Source organism: Cimex lectularius, unplaced genomic scaffold (genome assembly GCF_000648675.2).
Source record: "Cimex lectularius strain Harlan isolate CLEC.00 unplaced genomic scaffold, Clec_2.1 scaffold80, whole genome shotgun sequence".
Lineage (NCBI taxonomy): Eukaryota > Metazoa > Arthropoda > Insecta > Hemiptera > Cimicidae > Cimex > Cimex lectularius.
Window position 1 is genome coordinate 1,566,301 of NW_019392709.1, and position 21,771 is coordinate 1,588,071.

Genomic DNA, 21,771 nt, shown 5'->3' on the forward strand with positions numbered 1-21,771 from the left:
TAGTAATTTTTATTAGGTTTCAAGTAATAATAACATAACGTTGTGTAAGGTTCCATCACTGTTCTAGACGAATCAAAAATGACCATGAAAAAAAGATACACTACAAAACAACAAATGTATTGACATTTTCACATCATGACTACAAAGACGTATAAAGCTGACTAGGAAGACTGCTAATTGGGCGCTTCAATACCAGAGGCCTACATGTAGACTCAAAGGCGTGAGAAATAGGTGCAGATATTGCCAGTGAGAAGAAACCATGGAAATATGTTTTCTGTAAAGACAGCCTACTCCTGGGAGAGGAATAGACAAGGCATGAAACATACACACACCCTTAACATTTGGGATCTGATAACACCCCAACTGACTCTTTTTAACTTTAACTGTTAACCTTCACATCATTACTACAAAACTTATTGACGCAGAGTAGACTGCTGACTGGACACTGCAGGCTCCGAAGTTCAGTCAGCCTCTTTATGACCTTGCTCACCAATATTAGTCTATTGTGCAGTGCCCATTACCATCTAGAACTCCATCAGATTCTAAAGTACCTATGCATATCCTTCAGGCTTTGGTTATGCCTCCCCCTGGAGTAGGAATCTCTGCCTGCATAGTACTTGACACCAACTGAACTGGACTTTAGCTGTTTCTTCTTCTACCTGGCAATATCTTTACAGACTTGTTTCTACAGATCGAAGTATATATTCCAACAAATACTGCAGTCAGCGTTCCTCTTATATTTCTAGTCCTAATATGTTTTAGTAGTTGATATAATGGTTTAGTAATTCTGCTATTAGTCAATTTTGGTCCTTTATTGAACTGTTTTGCATACCTCTGCCCAGCATTACAGTCTCATTGAACAGAAGACTTATCCTTAACCCATAATTATAACATAAATAAAGGATGTTAAAGTTTGTAACTTTACAGTACTTGCTTAAAACTAAATTTTAAACTTCAAGAGTATTAGTTGATGTTGAAAGTAATGATTTTATGTTTTATTTTATTATAATTTTTAATTGCAACAGGTGTATATGTAATTAAACTAGTTATGATAATTTTACTTATTAAGACTTTCTTTTTAAATTTTAGCGGACTTAGTGGAAAGGACAAACGGAATTACCTTCGAAGGCAGGTTCAGTGAGGTTTCATGTTTACAGGCGTTGGAATTTTGTTCTTAAAAATAAAAAATAAAGTGGCTATTAATTAATAATTAATTCTGTGAATCTTGAATCGGGATGACTGACACGTCTGACGACCGAATACGGTTCCAGGTAGAGTTGGAGTTCGTCCAGTGCCTGGGGAACCCCAACTATCTCAACTTTCTTGCTCAAAGGGGCTATTTCAAAGACCAGGCTTTTATAAATTACCTCAAGTACTTGCTCTACTGGAAAGAGCCCCAGTACGCCCACTGTCTCAAGTATCCCATGTGCCTCTATTTCCTCGATCAGCTTCAGTACGAGCATTTCCGCAAAGAGCTGGCCAACGCGCAGTGCACCAAGTTCATAGACGATCAACAAGTCCTCCTCTGGCAGCACTACACGAGGAGAAGGACTAAACTCTTGCAGGAACAGGCAGAAGCGTGTGCAAACAGAATGGCGCAGACCAACGGTCAAGTGAATCCATCACAGACCTAACAGTTGAGTTATGGACTGTTCATACAGCGACATGTCAACAGACTATCTCTAATTGATTGTACAATTGACGCGTTCAAGTGATTCCAGATCTCTGATTTTAACTAATTTAGTTTTTTAATATTTTTTTATATTTATTCAATAAAAGAATGATTAGAAGACTAGTGTTATCTTCCTTACATCCTTGGAAATGTTAAAACGTTTACGCTTGAATTCTAATAAATATTGATTTTGAACATATTAGGACGTGAACATTCTTACCCATAGCATTCTGGGTTAAATCAAGCTTTTATCTGATGAAGAATATATTTTATTGAAGAAATTTTTGCATGTGAACAATCTATGATGTGACTAGCGTTGCTCAAGTTTTAATATGTAGACAATTAAGTTCATAATTATATCAACATTAACAAAATGAATCAGTTTACTTCAAAAGACAAGATTTCTCAGACTTTTATGGAATACGAAGAAGAAAAAAAAAATTCAAATATATGGTATACAGTTGGAGCTCCAGGGAAGGGATCCCAGTAGGAACATTATCTCCTAATATGTTCAATACAATATTTAAAATAGAACAAATTCCCACAGTCTAAGTAATTCTGACTTTACTGTTCAAAAAAGATGACCGAAAAGAGCCAAACAATTACCATAGGACTGTTGTGTTTTTTTGCAAATTGTTTATGTCTGTACGAGAACAAATTTAAGATCTGAGAACATACTAGAACATAACATATACCAGATGAATAAGCTGGTTTCCAGCATGGTAAAAGCTGCTCAGGTAATTTATTTATTTTGAATAATTTAATTATACAATAAACCCAGATTTAAAAAGTTTCTTTTTTGTAATGTTTTGATTTCGAAAAAGGACTAGATTGACACACTCACTTCGGCTCAAGCTAAATGAGGTAGGAGTAAGTAATAAAATAAGATTTATGAAATTTCTCTACAAGGCTCACTTTCGAAATTGAATTGAAATTAAATGGGGAATATATATTATTTAGGAGATGAAAAAATGTATATACATATATCCAAAGGAGTCTTACAAGGAGAATCTTTGTCACCAACACGGTTTTCTTTATTCTTATCTGTTTTTATAATTATTTTATTGAACAAGAGATAATTAGAATAAGATTTGAATTTGGCTACTTGACTATTGTTTGCAGATGACATTGTTTTATTTGCTCTCGAGCAATGAAGCCTATTAGTTTTTAAATGTATTGCATCAGTATTTTATAAAAAATTGTGTGAAAAAAATCTCAATGTCAAAAAGACAAAAGTAATGGTTAAATCATATTAAATTTGTAAATAATTATGTTTATCTATGTTCTCTTACTTTACCTGTGTACACTTGCAAGTTTTGATGTTACACCAATGTAATTCAATTTTGAACCATCTTCAGTGAGATACTGATTTGCAAGACCTTCAACTTTAACCTGATAATATCTTTTGAGTACCAGGGCTCACAGGAATTCTGGGTAATTAACAAACATACACTCCTCCAACAAAGAATAGGGCCACATAAAACATAAAGAGAGATAGAAAAACTCCTAAGGTGCCACACAGAAAACTCGTGATTATAAAAGCATGAAAAACTAGGTTAACAATTGTAGTTTAATTATCCTGATCCAAAACCTGGGAAAACAGTGTGGCAAGACACATCAAACCCAAACCACTCAGACACTATGTCTATATTAATAAAGAGGTGCCAGGTGTATTTAAATTGTGATTTAAGCCCTCTCCAAGACTGGCACTGGTAAAACTCAGGGAAATAAGGCTATTCACTAGTCACTGACATGAGAAAACACCTTCACAATATGTGCATATTCAATGTAGCTTATGCAGTAAGGAAGAAGAAATTACAATTCATCTTTGAATGTTAATAACTCAATTTATTATACACGATTTTTTTCAAAATGAAAAATTTTTGTCACAAGAGGGATTCAAACCCACGACTTTCGGCTAAATACGCCGCTGCTCTACCTCTTGAGCTACCTTGATTATATAATTAAGAACAAGCTGATAAAAATAATTAAAAAGTTAGTATTAATCTAGAATCACACCTGTGAAACGCACACAGCCCCACTAATGTAGTACAATCGTTAATAAAAGTGTTTCTATATGAAGCCGCAATTTGCTTACAATTGGAATAAACGGTGTTGAAATGGGAAGTTTGTGGCATGGGCGATTGAAGTCACGATAGGTCAAGTGGTAGAGCAGCGGCGTATTCAGCTGAAAAGTCATGGATTTGAATCCCGTCTGCGACACAAATTTTTCATTTAAAAAAAATTGTGTATAATTAATTAATAACCACTTAAATAAACTGAAAAAAAAATACTGCGTCCTTTAAGAGCTATTGTATCCCCCGTTCTCTGCCTAAAGCACATTGGTGAGTCCTATTTCATCAAGAAATTTGATTAATAGGCCCGGTTTCAGTGGTTGAAGCTCTTCTTCTATGGTCACATTATACATCCCAAAACATTTCCTCCTGCGGGCNAGTGTGGATTCCTATGTCACAGAAGGGTTCAGGTCCTATCAGCGGTGTGGCAGCCCCTTTCCTTGCAAGGGTGTCCGCTTTCTACCCAGCAGAGGCTTTCTTTCTGCATACCTAGTATGTTTAGTTTGGTTTTGCAGTCCAGCACTATCCTTGAACTAATGATACTTGAGCTTAGTACTTTGAGGCGGCTTGGCTATCTCACATGATAGCTATATGCTTGTACCCTTTACTTAGATTGAATTGGGTACATCTTTCAATTGCATGAATCTCAGCTTGGAAGATACTGGTGTTTTCCCATGGGTTCTGAGTATTTGGTTCCGGGTCCACATATTCCTGCCCCCGTACCTACTTGTGTTCTAGATCCATCTGTGTACCAGAGGATGGTGCCATTTTTAAAGGAGTTATTTTCCTCTCTTTCCCATTCTTTTTTTGGTACCTAGGTTTATTCAGAATTTTTGGTTAAATTCAAACATCCTGTTCATGTCGTCTCTTGGAGCCATGAGTGACGGATGGTCTTTCCATAGTTTATTGCTCTCTCCATTTCAGTTTTATTCCTGTTGGAGGTTTCTCTTCGATAAAGTTAATGATGGTTTTCTGCGCTGTCCTTTCTACCATATGATGTAGGGGGATTAATCCTAGTATTTTTTCCATGCTAATTGTAGGACATGTTCTTACTGCTCTCGTTATGCAGATGCATGCTAGTCTCTGTATTTTTGTGAGTTCTTTCCTTTTTTTTATTTGTTCTACTTTATCAGCGCAGGCTATAGCTCCGTAGTAAGTAAAGGTCTTACTATCATGGTGTATATTTTCTAGGTATCTACAATGTCGATTTTTTTCTTCAAATAACTCTATTGTACTGTTATTTTTATATTTATTGAAGTCAAATAAAATTTTGTTTTTACAAATTTATTTAAAAATTTAAAATAATCTTTTTTTATATTAAAACATAGTCATCATTTAATAAACATAAATTTCAAATATAGGTTTTATTTAGTAAACATATGCCAGTAAAAAGAAAAAAGTTTAACATGCAATAATATAACAACATCAGTGCATAAGAAATAACAACTAATAAGGATAACTATATGCAAGGAAATAGTGTTTTAATAGGTATGAAGCCGTCTACCAACAAACACTTATTAAAACTCTGGGTTAATATTAAAATATTTTAATCGAAACTAATAAGTTCTGCTGTATTCTCTTCTTTTTCTTGTTTGATATCTGGGACTGTTGTAGGCTGGGCTAAAATATGGGAAGGAAGTTGAGGCTGCACTTGGGAAATCGGAACGGTCTGACCTAAGGGCGGAGCCTGGCTTGCTGAGGGTGGCTGGTTCATTTGTGGTACAGGTGGACCTTGTCCCATTGGAGGCATGCCCATTGGGGGACCACCTCGCATCTGGGGAACATGATTCAATGAGTTCGCCTGGCTCAATGGTGCCTGGCCCATAGGCGGCATATGGCCCATCGGAGGAGGTCCGTGTTCTAACTGAGGAACCATCTGAGGCCTCTGGGAATCCATCGGAACCATATGCGGCGGTGGAGGGGCCATAGGCATATGTGGTGGAGCGCTCATGTGAGGAGGCGGCCCTGGCATCGTTGCAGCTGGAGGGACCTGGGGATGTCCCGGGGGCATCATTACACGGGGCAATGAAGTTGTATCAGATACCATCATATTAGGGCCCATCATCGGTGGCACACCGTGAACACCCATATGCTGTGCCATTATTGGATCAACTGGCCTTCCTAAATATTCAAATCGACAATTTAAAATTTCAAAAAATTGTATTAGAATCAATACAAGGTGATGTACACACCTGGATTGAATTGAGGATAATTATGTGGTGGAGGTGGTGCCCCAGGATTAGGAAATCTACCTGGCATAATAGGACCATTGTCAAATCCTGAAAAAAAAAGCAAAATAAATTAATACGAAAAACAGAAAACAAACCAAACAAACCTTGTGGCATATACGGTGGTGGTACTGGACCATAAGGAGGCCCCATTATATATTGTTGTTTCTGTTGTTCTTGCCTCATTTGCATCTCCCTTTCTTGTTCCTGTATGCGTTGGAGTGCCAGCTGCCTTTGATACTAAAAACAAATACAAGAAAACAATTATCATCTTGAATATTCAATTATACAAAACTTACTTGTAAATATTCCTGTTTTTTCTTCCTCATTATATCCAATTTTTGAGCCATTTGCATTTGCCTTTGCCTCTCGGCTATTTCTGCCTCTCGCCTCAGCCTTTCTTTGTGCTCCTCTCTCAGGGCGTCTAAAGCCTCTCTAGCATCCTTGACCTGTACGAGTTTGTCTTGCAACCCCTCAAAAAACACTTAAACAAAATATATTTTAAAAATTATCTACTGGCTTTCAACTTTTATATAAATCTCTACCTCGACTGTCATCTTGTTGCTGAATATATTTGAGAAGTCTAGAATGCATTGCTGTTATGCTGAGGAAGAGAGACTGAACGGATGAATCATTGGCTATTGGCCTCCCTCTGCTAGAATTACTTTTCATCCGGTTTACCAACATTTCAATCTGAGATTTAAGAATGGTGACAAACTCTTCCATTTCACCTTCTTCTACGCCGTTCTGAGTAGGCATATTCGTTGGTGGAGTAAAAGCAGGCTGAAAAGAAAATTGCTTTTAAACTAATACACTATTTTTTAAAAATTATTTTTTAATAAACATACTTGAGCAGGTGCAGATGCATTTGTATGCTCTGTGTTCTGGTGTTGCCAATAACTTCTATTTAAATATTTAGCCAATTCAGGATCACTTTCTGGTGAAATGCTCAGCTAAGGATTGACCAATTGATCAGTGTTTATTGAAACAAGAAAAGAACAATATATTGACAATTTTAAGATCGTCTTACTTTCGGTGGTGGTGAATATGATTTAGGTCTTGAAGTAGAAACTGTGGCACTTCTTGCTTTCTACAAAAAAACAAATTTGGTTAGAAAAATATAATGTTAGATGAAAAACAATAAAAAAATACATTTTTAACTTCAGCTTCTGACTGAGAAAGAGCAATTGCTAAATTAAAATCTTCTTCTTCTTTTAGTTCTTCTTCGGTTTTCCTTGAAGGAGGTGCCTGTAGAGAAAATTGTTCCGAATAATTTGGAAGCCTTGTTATGAAAATATTAAAATGTTAAATGATAAAAGAAGACAAACATGGAATAAAATGGCTGAGGGATGAAATTAATGAGGTTCAAGAGGTATTATGTCACATTAGTAAGCAAACTTTAAAAACCAGACTTTTTTCCGACCTAAGGACTAATTTAGCTTAATTAGAGAAAATGAGCTTTATATTAGTGTTATTAAGAAGTAAATGAATTCATTATCCTACCACTATTTTTTTTTTAAATTAAACAAATGGAAAACACTTGCACAAATGTCACTTGATGTCAATTTGATATATTAGTATTTAATGTTAGTAAGTAAATAAGCTCAAACAGATGGTATATTAGAAAGCCCTAAATTGCACAACTTTTAAAGTATAATTCTAATTTAACCATATCTATGTGCATAATTACACTCAAAGACAAAACAGACACCGGACATATTTAGTTGTTTATTTCAAACTATATGTATTTTTATCCTTATATTAATTATAACATATGTTAATATAAACCAAAACGAGATCAGAAATTTATGAGTTTATATAACTAATAATAAAATATTTAAATTACGATAGTTTGAAAGAAAATTCACAAAATCACGGAAAATCATTTAGTGAGAGATTAAAATTTAACTAACAATTTTTTATCTAGCTGTTAGTTAAATTTATTCTATCACTTTTTATGTGTTTTGATTATTTTTTTCCGAACCATCATAATTATTTATATAATTTTTTAAAATTAAAATTCATGAATTTTTCATCTTGTTTAATGTGGTTTACCTTAATGTAAGTACGTTGTAATTAACATGATAAAAATACATATAGTTTAAAATACACATCACAAAATATGAGTGTCCAGTTTTTTTGTGTCTGAGTATATTTAAAGCAATACTTATAAAATTTAAAAGGTCAGCAACATTTGTGTTGATGAATCTTTGAATTTAAAAAAAGAAAAAGAAAAGAAATTAAAAACTGTTAATGCCTTAAAAGAGTATTTAAGAATCTTTTACTTTGGCTTGAGCTAGAGAAAGAGCAATGGCCATCTTAAGGTCCTCTTCTCCTTTTATTTCGGCAGCTGACTTCCTAGGTGGTGCCTGGCAAGACAATGAAATGTAAGAGAGAATCTTTCTGTCTTATAAATTTAAACCACTACTGAATAAATTATTTTGATGTATTAATTGCTGATTTTTAAAACGTTGAGACGGAAATTTGTGAACAAACTAGGATAAGAAAAAGGTTAGGATAGAAGATTACATTTAGAAATAATAACAAGAATATATCAAAAATAAATCATGATTTTACCTGGCTCTGCTGCGATAATGGGCTTGACAAGTATTCAGCAGGTAAATCCTCTGACTTTCCCGAAGTCTCGAGTCTAATGTTAAATAAATTAAATAATATATTTAAATAAAAAGGTTAAGTTAAAAATGTTAAATACACACTTGTGATTGACTTTTTCAAAGCATCTAACGCAAACACGGACCTCCTTTTCTATCCCAAATTTAGGGAGGGTGCAACTTTGAGAAGTACATTTGCTACAGAATACATAACCACAATTTCTACAGTGGTGCTGAAAAACAATACAAAAAAAAAAAGAAGACAAATAATTTATTGCAGATTTAAAAATAACAGTGTATGTAAAACTTACTTTTCTTTCAAACAAACCAAAGATCACACGACACCTACAACAAGTATCTCCTTCTTTCCATTCTGGGGCTGTATCTGCTAAAAACATTGTATCATTTTCTTTCAACGCAGGGAATTTGAATCCATCGGCTTTTAAAATGTTTACTGTGTCCTTAAACAAAAACAAAAGAAATATTTTAACAGCCTTGCACTGATTTTGAATTGTTAATATTTAACGTTAAAATAAGGCAATAAGAAGAAAAGCGCACACTTTTGGACCAAAGTTCGCGTATGTATCTAACATATAGAGAAAGGTCGCTTAAAGTGTCCCACAAAGTTGATGTTGTGTCATTCCTTGGGTCTATATAGAAAGCAGAAAAATATTGACCCAAATTTACATTAATTATTTGCAATTTCTTCATTGTTAAGGACATCTTTCACAGCATTAATGCAGATTCTGGACAAAGCCTATATCCAGTATGAAAAATGAAAACAATATGGAGATAAAGGATACCCCTTGCAAAACCCCTGGGTGAACTTTTTGAGAGTTTCGCATGTTTGTTAAAACTAAATTCTGCTTGTGACAATGATGGAAAGGTTCTAGTTGTTAATAGCCTAGGAGCTATCGGCTTTGGTGGGAAGGATAATGAGAATACCAACCAGACTAGACTAATTTCCAATAAGATTTAGCAAAAATAAAATTTCTGCAACCTTTCTTCTTACACGATATTTAAAGTAATAAGTAATAATAACAAAACAGTTGTGTACATACTGATATTACCTGCACTGAGCGATATTTTGGTGAATTTCTAAAAACATGTGCCCAGGTCTGAAGTAATTCCAACAGTTTATTAATAACATTCTCATTTTGAGATGTTTTTATGAGTTCTTTGAACGTTTCCATATATGCTTTAGTTCCTATTTCATCATGAATCGGAGAACCACAGTTTTTCACTACTGACTCTAAAACCTAATAAAAATATATTACTATATAACAGAACAGACGATAAACTTGGCTAATTTCAACCAATTCATACGCCTTACATTCAACGAGAACATAATAACATGTGGGTTGGCGTGTGTCATTCTCTTCTTGATAGAAGCCAATGCAGTTTTGGGCCTTCACATAAATTTTCAAAAAATTAAAATTAAAACCATATAAAATAAACTATGGCTAAAAAAATAATAGTAAAATATCAATGGTTAATTACAACTATAGTACATACGCAACATCTCCCTGTCGAATTAGATCACATATTTGTATTATTGATGGCCAATCTACTTCGATGTTCAGATGGCTGGTTGCCTTATCTGAAAAACAAGACATTTATTTTTATAATCCAAAAATTATGTAGGATTTGTTATTGGTACTATGGCAGAATAATGGCATGCCTAAGTGTTTTTTACCTTCAAATTACAAGTTAATTGTTTTACTTCTTTCAGTAAAACAATAAGAGGTGCTAATGAAAAGTCAGAGTAAAACATACAAGTGTTTATTTAATTCAAACCAAAGGAAGGGTCCAGTGGAAAAATGATGAAGTTCCATCTTTTCAACAGTTGAGAAACACTAAATTTAAAGTTTCATGACTACTGGAGAAAGTTTCTTTTTTTGATGTTTGATTCAATAATTATAATAACATGTAGAGTTCTTTCTGATGATTCTCATGATCCAAAAACCATTAAACCCTCATTTCGAACCCAGGAACGAATAAGAAATGATTTCAAAATTTTATTATTAATTTCAAAGATGAACAGACAAAGTGAAACGAAAATTCTGAAATGATATCTATGGTCATAATTTTGGATTAATTATTGTAAAAACAAAACTGAAAAAAGTTAAAAAGCTCTAAGCTAAAAAGTTGTATGCTACTCATTGTCTACCTCATAATCAAAATAAACATCATCCTGAGTTTCTGTGGCAGTTCTATGTGTGACCAAATTATTGTAAAACCTCCTAGCATCTTTGTTGGTGAGAAACTTTCTCAGATGTTGCAAGTCATTATATGTTTCCAAATTAATAGGAAGGGGCCCATCGTAGGAGTTACAAAGCTGCTGTTTTGGTGGGGGGTTCTTCCCCTTTTTTTGCCTTTGTGGTGCCCACAACACGTTGTGCTTAAGCTCCACAGAATGAAGAGATATCTTCAAACATCGAATCGTTCTTGCGGGGATGGGACATTTCAGTTTGTACATCAGAACTAAGTAATTCATCCATGATTTGAAAAATTCCCTCTTACAATTGATAACAGTGAATGGTTATGGTTTGCATCTGCTCGGACCAATCACATCCCTCCATCCTTGAGGCATATCTACATAGGATCTTTGATTAATCATGCTCATATCTCTATCGCACTCTACACAGCTATGGCCACGGATGGGAAAGAAAACTTTTACACAATATATTCTCCCTTTTTCTGTGGCGAGATGGTGAAGGAATCGCAAAACTGTATAATTTTTATTTTGCCCTACACATGAGTCACAAAAAATTATAAGCATTCTGACTGCTTGTGGAAAAATTTTTAAATGCCGGAGAGATGGTTCCTCATCGTTCTTCCACTGTGCCACCCATTTTCAAACGTGATTTTTAGTGGAATCTAATTGGTTTTCCCTAGCTACATTTGGCGGGTTAATAGTTAATGGCACAAGCTAACAGATGCCAGTGAAATCTCGATTCTGATAAAAAATGGACCCTCATCGTTTTTCCACTGTGCCCTTCAAATGCTAGTGATACAAGTCATCAACCTGTGACCTGGTTGTTACTGATCATTTTGTTCTGCCAATCCTGAGTAGCAGAGCACAAAATATTTTGAGTAGTTGTAAATTTGATTTTTGTTTGTTTGCTTGTTAAACTACGACTCCTTGGTTAGTGAGAGGAATGTTGCACTTTTGCCTGACTATTCAAATTTTCCCCACCAAAGCAAATAATACATTTTTAGCTGATCTAGACAATCTATGTGGAACAGCTTATCGCATATTTACGGATGAAGGCTGTGGTAGGTCAATAGGTGGGCTGTGCAACGTATGTAATTAAAATTTGGAAAAAAAAATTATAGCCCCTTCAAAAATGGCTATAAATTCAGCAGAACTAGTAATATTCTAAAATCAGTGCAATGCTATTAAGAAGTAACTGTGTATTTTATTGGACTTCAGAAGCGTGCTGGAAAGTGTTAGAAACTTCGGGATAAAGTCAGAGAGCAACTGTATTGTAGGACAAATTTACAACGATTTAGAGGTTCTATCAAAAGAGAAAGGTGTGATGACTTATTTCTATTAGGTTCAAGAATAAAAAATAATGATATAGCTAATAGTCTTGCAAAGAGTGGCACAAAAGAGGGAACTGTCAGACATGCCTACCCCACTTGGAGATGCGTGGACATTTTTTCACATCAGAATATGAAGCAATTGGCAGAAAGATTGAATCCGATCAAGAGCTTGCTTTCAGACAGTGAAACCCCAAATCTTTAAAACTCCTTGGTTTCGTTACTCAGACATGACAAAAAAAGAGTGCACTATAATCAACAGGCTAAGAAGTAACCGGAGTTTGCATTTTTGTTTCTTGCATTGCATTGGAGTTAGGGAAACTCCGTTATGTCTGACATGTCACATCCTCGAGGACTTAGAAACATGATAATGACAACAAATATTATTCTCACAGGACTATAACTTTCAATGAGCTATTTAGAATGCAAGACGTATTGAACCGAATGAATTACAAATAACTGATGACTTACAATTAATTAAGGTTTTTAGTTGAGATAAAAAAGTCAATGGCACGAGCGGGATTCGAACCCACAATCTTCGACTAGATACGCCACTGCTCTACCACTTGAGCTATCGTGACCTCGATCCACTCGGACACCAACTTCCCATCTCAACTCCACCTTTTGAATTTTCCCCCTTTTTTGCCATTTTTCAAATGTCGTGTAATTAATTAATTGTAATATTGTTGACAGTGGAGAACAAAAACATTTACAAAGCCCTCCTGAAATATATGTATGATGTGAACATGTCAACTTAAATTGAGGAGTGTAATTGTTAAATAAAAAAAAGTAAAAAAAATATTTGTTTAAAAATCCCAGGCCCCGAAGATGATCTCCGTAAAGATTGAAACATTGGCCTGATAAAGAAAATGTTTTTCTAAACCTACATCATACCAGACCACATCTCATGATCTCTAAATAATCATGAATTAACTGTCACTAAATACTGCACATAAATAAATAAGGAAGAAATTAAGAAAAAAAGAAATCAAAAAGACGGAGCCCTGGCTAATCCCTAATAGAGTTATGGTCAACTGGTAATAACAAAGAAAAAACACTCATCTATCTCATCATCTAGCAGATCCCAACAAAATATCTATCATTTATATTTGATCCGTACCAAATAATGAAGATAGACCATGATAATCAATAAGGATCAAATTGACCTTGAAGACCAGATATATACATGTTTTGTTTCATACCCATACATTTTTTCATTAAAGTCATTTTGATTTTTTCAAGTTATTTGATTAATATGTAATAAATTTAAATAGAGTGTTATTATGCATATTAGTAAGAGATGACAAAACCTCCAAACTCATCATCTGCCAGATCACAACAAATATTTCAGTTATATTTTATCCATTTCTCAAAATGATCTGACAGGAGTAGGGCACGATTCACACAGAGGCGATCGGTATTGATGAAACCGATGTAATGTAAGGACAGATTCATTCAGACAGGGAGACTGGCAGGCGACCAGTATGAGATACTGATTTTTAATTGATTGGAATGTTAGGTCACTTGATACTTTTTCTGTACAAAGACGACTGACTGGACATTACGCAGCATGGTGTCATTCACACAGTTCATACTATATTGAGCAGATCGCTCCATCTGACACGCCTTCTTTGAAACTTAAAAAAATGGAAAGAAGTGACATTTTTGATGATGACAAACGAATTTCATTAGTTCAAACGTATCCCACAGTTTGGAACAACAGTGACCAAAATTATGTGCATAAAAAGAAAATATGTGAACCCACATTACTCTACTTTCACTTGCTTTTTTGTCTAATTAAATGCCAAAGAGCTACAGCTTCTACCTTGTCCATTATAAAACTATGACAGAATCAAACATCTAGATCTTTAAACCGCTTGGAGAGGATCGAGAAGAAATGGAGGAAAGGCAGTTGAATCTAGCCGCTTGAATACTTTTTCATATCAACTATGAGTGAACCGGGCCTAACCACATTCATTACCTCGCAGACCGTAAGGAAGGAATCTCCTGATAACAATAATGATCGTTAAATTTCCTGCAGATTAATAAGCCTGTAATTTTATCGTTTCCATTTAATGTTGTCATTTCCTATCATCATTCAGTGTTATTTTCAGTCAGAGGCGACAAAACTAGGGATCAGTTTGCAGATCTCAACAAAATATCTCATGTAGGCAGGATCAAATTATAGGTTCATCACGCCATAAACCACAGGAGGAAATTTCCATGTCTTTTGTTTTATCTGTTTTATAGAAAGTCATTTTGATTCTTTCAATTATATTTATCAGCGTTTATCTAATCATCATAGATAATATTTACATAATTATCTATAATGAAGTTAAAAATTATTTGCATCCTATGTCAAAAGTATTTCATAATCATTTTGTGGTTTTTACAGTCGATTCGATTAATATTTGATGTCGTATTTGATCAAAATGCTTAATCACCAGCCACTGAATTGTTACCTAAGGACTTTTACTTTCTAAACAATCGTTTATTTCAACGAGAAAATAAATATTTGGAAATTTACGAATGGGTCTGATTTTTTTTTGTGAAGTTACAAAACGTCATCGAAACGAAATGTTTTTTTTTTTTTTTAATTATTTTCCCCCGTACGACGCTTATGCAAAGTGGATGTGTCATCGTTGTAAATAACATAGAAAAAAAAATAGGAAAACAACAAAAATAAAAACAAATAGAGTGTCAGGAGAAGGGTTCGACGGGCAGATCTTTGACTCACCCATGAGTTTCTCGAAAGAAGCGCCTTTTCCGAACATTTTCCCAGTCTGGTCAAATCACGCTGAAGGCCAGAAGAAACAGAAGATCGTCTATTTGCGTGCAGATTGTCCCAGACAGACCTACGAAGTGAAGTAGAAAACTGGTCCGATCGTCGAACTTCGAAGATATCCCAGCGGTTCTGGCAGGATCCCTCCGGCCCTCCCTTAGTCGTGGCCAGAGGATAAGAAAATATGTCAAAAATATCGAGTTTCACTATCGACACAGTCAGACTGTAAAAATAAAGAAAATATTCAAAATTTGATCGTGTATCTTTTAAATATTTATAAAAGTTTTTAAAATAAAAAGTTGATTTAGTGTTTTTGTTTTTGTTTAGTACAGTAAAAGATGTTAAATTGTTAATTTTTATTGTGTTTTTTTGACTCGATGAGATGAAGAGAATCGATAGATCGAACACTATCATCACAGCTGATGAGTCAGTAAGAATGTGGAACATGGCCGTCTGATAGTGTGTTAACTGTTAAGTGCGATTTATCATTGGAATCCTGCAGAAAGTCGACTCTGCTGTCCGTCGTAGATCTGAGTATATTAAATTCGATTTTGACCGTTTTTCCACCCGGGTCGTGTCATTTCTAAACGTTCGACCTATGATTTTGGTCATAAGACGAAACTTGTTGCGCTCCCGTTTCCCTCTTTATTTTCAAAACAGTTTTATCCCGAATTCCATCCGGTTTTCTTCCTTTCGCGAGTCCTTGAGGATGCCCTTGCCAAAGTCGTCGGCCGATTGACTCCGCGTCCTGGCTTTCACCACTACCGTAGATGGCAAGACATGAACATGACACGAGCTACAGTTTCAAGAAGCTGGAAGCCGTCGATACGATCAAAATCGGCCTCGTTCCGGAGAAAAAAGGCCTTTTCCTCAAACACGTTGAGTACGTCGTCACCAGTAAAGTGAGTTTGGTCTGCCCTAAATCCTTAAAGAAATAAAACCCTATAACAGACTCGACATGCATTTGCATGCGTTTTTGTAAAAATTTCAATTAATAAAATTAAAAAACATAAAATCTAACGATTATTTGGAGATCGTGAGATGCGGTCTTGTGTGATGTATTTTTAGAAAAACATTTTCTTTATTGTCCCAACGTTTCGATCTTTATTGAGATCATCTTCAGGGCCTGAAATTTACAAACATTGTTTAGATTATACAAATACGTGTAAGATGTGAAAAATGAATTTATAATATTTTTTTGCCAATTATATAATATTTAATGTTGTGTCTATTGGAATGCTGATGAATAATTATGAAACCTCTAGGTATATAAGAGAGTTGTGTGAAGGGAATTTTATTAATTTTGTTAATGAAATGAAATGAGTTTTTTGAGTTGAGTATATTGGTTAAGTATTTTGTCATGTTGTCATATATTATGCAGGGTGGGTGACCAAGACCCGAGGGATTAAATGCCAGGAGACTCGTACGCCATCCCTGAAAGGTCCGGGGCTTGGTCGGCTCACGTACCCTGCATAAACCTGTTCGACCTGTTCACAAACCCCAATATTTTGGACCATTTAATCTCGGGGAGTGCCATACCACATGCATAAAATTGGGTTAGCCGATAATAACATCTGTCCTTGTGATGATGTAACTGTAGCCGATGCCGACCACATTTTTCTAACATGCCCAGCCTATACACGAGGAAGAAGAAAACTGAGATGGTGGCCAAATATGGGGTGCCATTGCCTACAAAAAAATCCATTCTTCTGAAAAGAACGACGAACTTGGACCTGCTGGATGCCATTGTGGGGATGACGTGCAAAAGTGACGTGCCTGTATGATACGAAAAAAAAAAGAAGATATATGTGTGTATTTATGTATATGTATGTACCTGTGTGTCAAGTAGTGTGGTAGGTGCTGAAATGGCAAAGCCAAAAATATTTTTAAAAAAAATCTCGGGGAGTGATTTGGTGATGTCCTCTCCATCAAAGATTTCAAACCTAGACCTAGCATACCTATCAAACACAGCGAGTGCCTTGCCGTTTCTTCTTTTATTTCGCAAAAATGGCAAAAGGGATCTGGTAGAATACCCATTACGGAGAGGTGTTTTCTCAGTGGGCAGTGGCCTTTCAGAATACCTACCAGCCTCCTAACTCCCTTCCTTGAGTTAGAGAATAGCCATTTCGATTCTGCTGGTTCAGTTTCTTGGTTCCAACCTTAACAAACTCCGTCGATTGCCTGTGTCCGGGGGGGATAGATTCCATTCCTTAAGGAATTGTTTCATACACAAGTTTTTAATACACTCTGTCATGTTGTATGTAGGGAAATTTACAAGTGAAATTATTAGTCTTAGAGGATGTTGACTGTTGAGGTTTATGAGTTTTGTCGTATCCGTTTAGTTTCAGAGGCGTTGGAAAATTGTTTTTGGATTTTTTTTTCATTTTCACATCTTACTTGTATTTGTATAATCTAAACAATTCATTAGATTTCGTGGTCCGATTGATGGATTTGAAGCTGAAGGACGTGGGTTCGAATCCCACTCGTGACACTGACTTTTTTATCTCAACCTTTACCTACAGTATGTAAAAAAAAAAAAAAATGAAAATTCAATGCGATAAAAATATAGGTCACTTCTTTATTTTTAAGCGTATTTATTATTAAGCATTTTTATTTTAATTCTATTCAAAATTCAAGCAATTTTTGAAACTGTAATTTTTTTTTCCAGTAATGCATTAATAACAGCCTTCTCTGATCATGCTTTCCCTCTTGGCATTGTAAAAATTAAAAAAAAAAAAAAAGTGAACNAATATAATATATATTATTTAATATAAAGCACTTAAAACTAAATTAGAGATGATTTTTGCAAGAGATTTCGATAAAGACTGAGAGTGGCCTATACTTTCGTTGCATATAAATATTATATTACCAAATATTCTTAACAAAGAGCCATTTAGAATGAAAGGATACAGTACTTTTGTAATTAACATTTTATATGTTTTGGTCAAAATTTAATATTTCATACAACTAATAACGAACAAAATGAATGGTGGTTTATAATTTTGTTGGGGAGTAACATGCCTGTGACATGACACAACTCAGATCATTTTCTAATAAATAAACAAACAAAAAACAAGACAGGAATGAAAACAAAAACATCCAATACACTTTTATAACAATTAAAAAAAAATTATTTTGTCAATTGAATTAAAATTAAAATGTACTATCTCTAAAAATGGTGAAATACTTAAATACACTAAAACAACAAAGACAATAAACCAAAAATGATCATAAATGACCATGTTACAAGTTTGATACAACGAAACATTTTTTTTTTCATTTATCTTACTAGCAGAAGTAGATAAAGAAAAAATGCCGTGCCCTCAACCATTATCTTTTTGACGTTCATTATGTTTTTTTTATTTTTTATTACTGTACAATGTAAATTTTTTTTTGTGAAATTCTTTATCATTTAATAAAAACCATTTTGATTTAATTTGATCTTGGAAAAAGCCAGGGCTGTGGTTGGTCACTTTATCTATTATTGTCTATTTAAAAAAAATAAAAAATTCAACATATGTGTTAAAATTGTTTCAGCGGTTCGGCACTGAGGTGAACAGGAGATATAATGATTTTGTGGCGTTTTACGAACTTCTGCTGAACCGGTTTCCTTATCGGCTTATTCCCAAATTGCCACCAAAGAAAATTGTCGGAGGTCAGTTAAAAAACTTATTCCTCTCTATCGCATATTCTGTTGAATGTATTTGAAAGTAGGATAATTTATAACAATGTAAAGTCTTCACACATTGAAACAGATCTGATAATAAAAATGTGTTTTAATGGATAAAAACATAAAAACTTTATGCTGATGACTTCCACATTTACCTGTCCTTCCCATCTCTTGACTTGCAAGTTGCAATTGCAAAAAATTATTAGGACTTGGCTTAACATGAGCGTAGACAAGTCCCAGGCTATTGTGCTTGGATCCACTTCCTTCCTCCTAACCCTGTTTCTGTCTTACCATGAAGACTGTCCAGGAAGACTCATATATCCCGAATTTCTCACCACTGCTTTTCCATCCACCATCGTTGCCAACTGTAACTCCACGTTTGTTCTTTTGTTCTCCACTTTGATTATGGATGTGTTGTTTAAGGGGAATCTCTGGAGAGCTTTAAGGTATGCTTAAATGTCTAATGAATGTTTTTGTAGGTTTATCTTCAACTCTCTCAAAGAGGTCCTACATAACTTGTCCGTACACTGAATATAAGTCGTTATAACCATTCCTAGCTCATGCAATTATTCTTTGGCATCTTCCTCTCTGATATCTTCCCCCTACATATATGGTCTAACTCCTGTCCTAATCTCTGTCCATTAAACATGAACTACTTTCAGCCATTCATTCCTAATCTGTGCCTCTAACTTATGGAATTCCAATCCACACTATCCGCCTTTCCCACATCTTCTCTGATTACCTTTAATCCTTACAACTTGCCACTGAAAATATTTAATTGTCCCTTTTTAGTTTTATTTCTGTTATTATTATTAGTGTAGAGAATTTTTATTTATTTTTGTAAATAGCATTTTTGTAAGCATTGTTTTTGCCTTAACAAGCTTAAATTTTTTGTAAATTGTGTTCATAATTAGTTTATTCAAGGGGAGGTTTAAGTCCCAGTATAAAGTTCACAAAAACAAGTTTATCGACTTGTGTCAATACACTTAGGATCTACTAAAAGTTAAAAGTGATAATGAAAAAAAATTATCTTTGCTAAATTTAACCCAATTTGTCTATTTTTATGGGTATGACTTTAAATGAAAAGAGCTCCATAATGCTTGGGTGCAACAAAATCTATTTTTTAAATTTTTTCACTGGTATGCTGTAGGTACAGAACTGTCAAAGGGCGCAGTATTTTAACACCCCGATTGTACAGATCTAATAAGCAAATGTAATGAAAATTCACGAACTTAATTATGTTGCTATTGAGTCAGTCAAACAGCCATCAAAACACTGACTTTCAACATTAGCTTGAAGATTTTGATCTTTTTAACCAAACTGAACATTATTTACGCAAAATAGACTAACAGGGGACACAGGAATTGAGTGAAAAGTACAAAGTAAAAAGCTACGATAACCATGACATATAAAAAACATTTTTAGAAAAGATGGTCTAAAAAATTCTCACAAATTTAATCTGTGGGAAAAGAATTAAGTTTAAGGGTCGATTGGCAAAAAGTATCTGTAAATCTCAAGAGAATAGTTATAAAACTATTTTTACTTTGTTCATTTAGTATGTAGTATGAAAAATAATTTCAATGTTAATTTTCCACAATAAATTTTCTAAGTTTGAATTGTTTTCGACAGTCTTTCCAAGCGACTCGATATTCTTAGAAAACCGACGTAAAGGGCTTGAAAGATGGCTAACATTGATTGCCAGACATCCAATAATATCTTTAGATGCAATATTGCATTTTTTTCTCACGCAAGCAGTACCTGATCTATACACTAAAATTAAAGAAGTTTTCAAATCTGTGCCGGACGAGTTCACAACTTCAGAGCTTGCTGCTAAAGCTAAAGTGAGTATCAAACTGATGGTAAACCTCTCCTCGATCGTTTTATTACTTAACTTGTCATTTTCTAGGAACTGATAATTCCAAATAATAACAGCGATTTTGCTGCAAGTAGGGAACACATAAGAATTATACATTTAGGTGTACAAAAGATGAAAGCTATTGCAGACCATGTCGCCTTCAGGTCCCAGCGGTATACGACTGACTGAAAAGAGTGTTTTTTTTAACCCCAGAAACTCATCTGGCTTTTTTAGGTATTCAGTAGACATGGAGGAGATGGCGGCTGTGCTGACAGACATTTCTTTGGAGCACATCAATGACACGCATTTGGGCATAGCGAAAAATGAAAATTGGAAATATATTATAAGCGGGCTTAAAAACATCTCCAAGTCAGTGTTAATTAATAATTAATGTAAGAAGGTAATATCAATTGAAAAATGTTTTAGAGAGTTGGAGTTATTATCTATGAAATCAAAAAAGCATAATGTAAAAGAAGAGGAGGATGTTTGTGAACGTCTGTCCGTTCTGCTTGATATTTTAAGTGGGCACCAGGACCTGTGCGAAAGAGTTGAAAAAGGCGTTTCACACGATCATCAGAGCGCTCTGTCTAAAATGATGGCTTTGAAGAAAAGACAAATTCAGGGTGTTCTCCGAGGGTCAGATGTAAATCCTCTTTTTCCCATTGAAGTCTATTTATCTGTATGCTAACAACTTTATTTTTTAAAGGCCGAGTCAGTCGCAGTCTTGGAAAATCGAATGCTACAACAAGAAAATGTCATAGCATCTGTGGAACTGAGGACGGCTTTCTCATTGTACTGCGTCAAAATGGAAACAGCATTGGTTTTTAGTTATTTAGAAACTTTGGTATTCATCATGAACAGTTTAGTCGCAGTACAAGTTTCATTACATTCCGAGGTAAGCATTGGGTGGATATTTACTCCTCTAATCTACAAAAATAACGTATCTTTCTTTGACCTTTTGAGCTAACAGTATTTAAAAATGAAGATTATTTTCTGCTATCACCGTATTTTTTTGTATTGAATTTGTCTATTATAGGATTTATTTTATGTGTAATTAATATTGTTGGTTGACAATTACAGCTAGCAGAGGTTTGGAAATTAATTCAGTCAGCTGTACAACAAAGTCTTCCAAAGAGTACTGAAAACGAAGTTTGAGTGCAATTTCATTAGAAACTCAATTAATTTACCTAGTAAATAGATTGAGTGTATATTAAGCTGACATTAACACTTTAAAGTGCCTTAATTTTTGTACAGACTCATACATTCCACAGAAAAAAAAACTCTTTAAAAACTATTTATTTAACATTTTTATTTATTATTGGTTAAACAAA

At 34.4% G+C, this 21,771-nt stretch overlaps 3 protein-coding genes across 8 annotated transcripts; 2 read left to right on the top strand and 1 right to left on the bottom strand.

Annotated features, from left to right (window-relative positions):
• Window positions 1–1,073: 1,073 nt before the first annotated feature.
• Window positions 1,074–1,792, top strand: LOC106669524 (mediator of RNA polymerase II transcription subunit 31). The gene has a single exon (XM_014399091.2). It carries the CDS (start codon window positions 1,236–1,238, stop codon window positions 1,632–1,634), a length of 399 nt encoding a protein of 132 aa, XP_014254577.1. The 5' UTR covers window positions 1,074–1,235; the 3' UTR covers window positions 1,635–1,792.
• A 3,304-nt stretch (window positions 1,793–5,096) lies between these two features.
• LOC106662773 (hepatocyte growth factor-regulated tyrosine kinase substrate) lies at window positions 5,097–15,165 on the bottom strand. 6 transcript variants are annotated; one of them, XM_014387092.2, is made up of 16 exons: window positions 14,871–15,165; window positions 10,103–10,187; window positions 9,921–9,996; window positions 9,649–9,846; window positions 8,899–9,048; window positions 8,693–8,820; window positions 8,553–8,625; window positions 8,261–8,344; window positions 7,128–7,223; window positions 7,006–7,065; window positions 6,824–6,928; window positions 6,521–6,758; window positions 6,275–6,459; window positions 6,083–6,215; window positions 5,940–6,026; window positions 5,097–5,868 (listed from the first exon to the last, which is right to left on the bottom strand). In XM_014387092.2, exons 1-16 carry the CDS (start codon window positions 14,905–14,907, stop codon window positions 5,294–5,296), a joined length of 2,310 nt encoding a protein of 769 aa, XP_014242578.1. In that variant the 5' UTR covers window positions 14,908–15,165; the 3' UTR covers window positions 5,097–5,293. The 6 variants fall into 6 exon arrangements, with proteins under 6 accessions (XP_014242578.1, XP_014242586.1, XP_014242613.1 ...); XM_014387100.2 differs by having other exon boundaries at window positions 9,658–9,846; window positions 14,871–15,163; XM_014387127.2 differs by lacking the exon at window positions 7,128–7,223 and having other exon boundaries at window positions 14,871–15,164.
• Window positions 15,166–15,326: 161 nt separating this feature from the next.
• On the top strand, window positions 15,327–21,691 carry LOC106662799 (sorting nexin-8-like). Its single transcript, XM_014387151.2, has 8 exons — window positions 15,327–15,817; window positions 18,453–18,570; window positions 20,215–20,426; window positions 20,492–20,613; window positions 20,675–20,809; window positions 20,867–21,083; window positions 21,147–21,335; window positions 21,521–21,691. The coding sequence occupies exons 1-8, from the start codon at window positions 15,686–15,688 to the stop codon at window positions 21,593–21,595; spliced, it is 1,200 nt and encodes a 399-aa protein (XP_014242637.1). The 5' UTR covers window positions 15,327–15,685; the 3' UTR covers window positions 21,596–21,691.
• Window positions 21,692–21,771: the final 80 nt, after the last annotated feature.

What these genes read in the sequence shown, in the direction of transcription:
- LOC106662799 (XM_014387151.2), top strand. Translation starts at nt 15,686, where the DNA reads ATGGCAAGACATGAACATGACACGAGCTACAGTTTCAAGAAGCTGGAA. An exon ending in GTCGCCTTCAGGTCCCAGCG is followed by an intron (nt 20,614 to 20,674) that starts GTATACGACTGA and finishes TGGCTTTTTTAG; the next exon opens with GTATTCAGTAGACATGGAGG. An exon ending in AAGTTTCATTACATTCCGAG is followed by an intron (nt 21,336 to 21,520) that starts GTAAGCATTGGG and finishes TGACAATTACAG; the next exon opens with CTAGCAGAGGTTTGGAAATT.
- LOC106669524 (XM_014399091.2), top strand. Translation starts at nt 1,236, where the DNA reads ATGACTGACACGTCTGACGACCGAATACGGTTCCAGGTAGAGTTGGAG.
- LOC106662773 (XM_014387092.2), bottom strand. Translation starts at nt 14,907, where the DNA reads ATGTTCGGAAAAGGCGCTTCTTTCGAGAAACTCATGG. An exon ending in TTTCTCTAGCTCAAGCCAAA is followed by an intron (nt 7,224 to 8,260) that starts GTAAAAGATTCT and finishes TTTTCTCTACAG; the next exon opens with GCACCTCCTTCAAGGAAAAC. An exon ending in AAAAACAGGAATATTTACAA is followed by an intron (nt 6,216 to 6,274) that starts GTAAGTTTTGTA and finishes ATTTGTTTTTAG; the next exon opens with TATCAAAGGCAGCTGGCACT.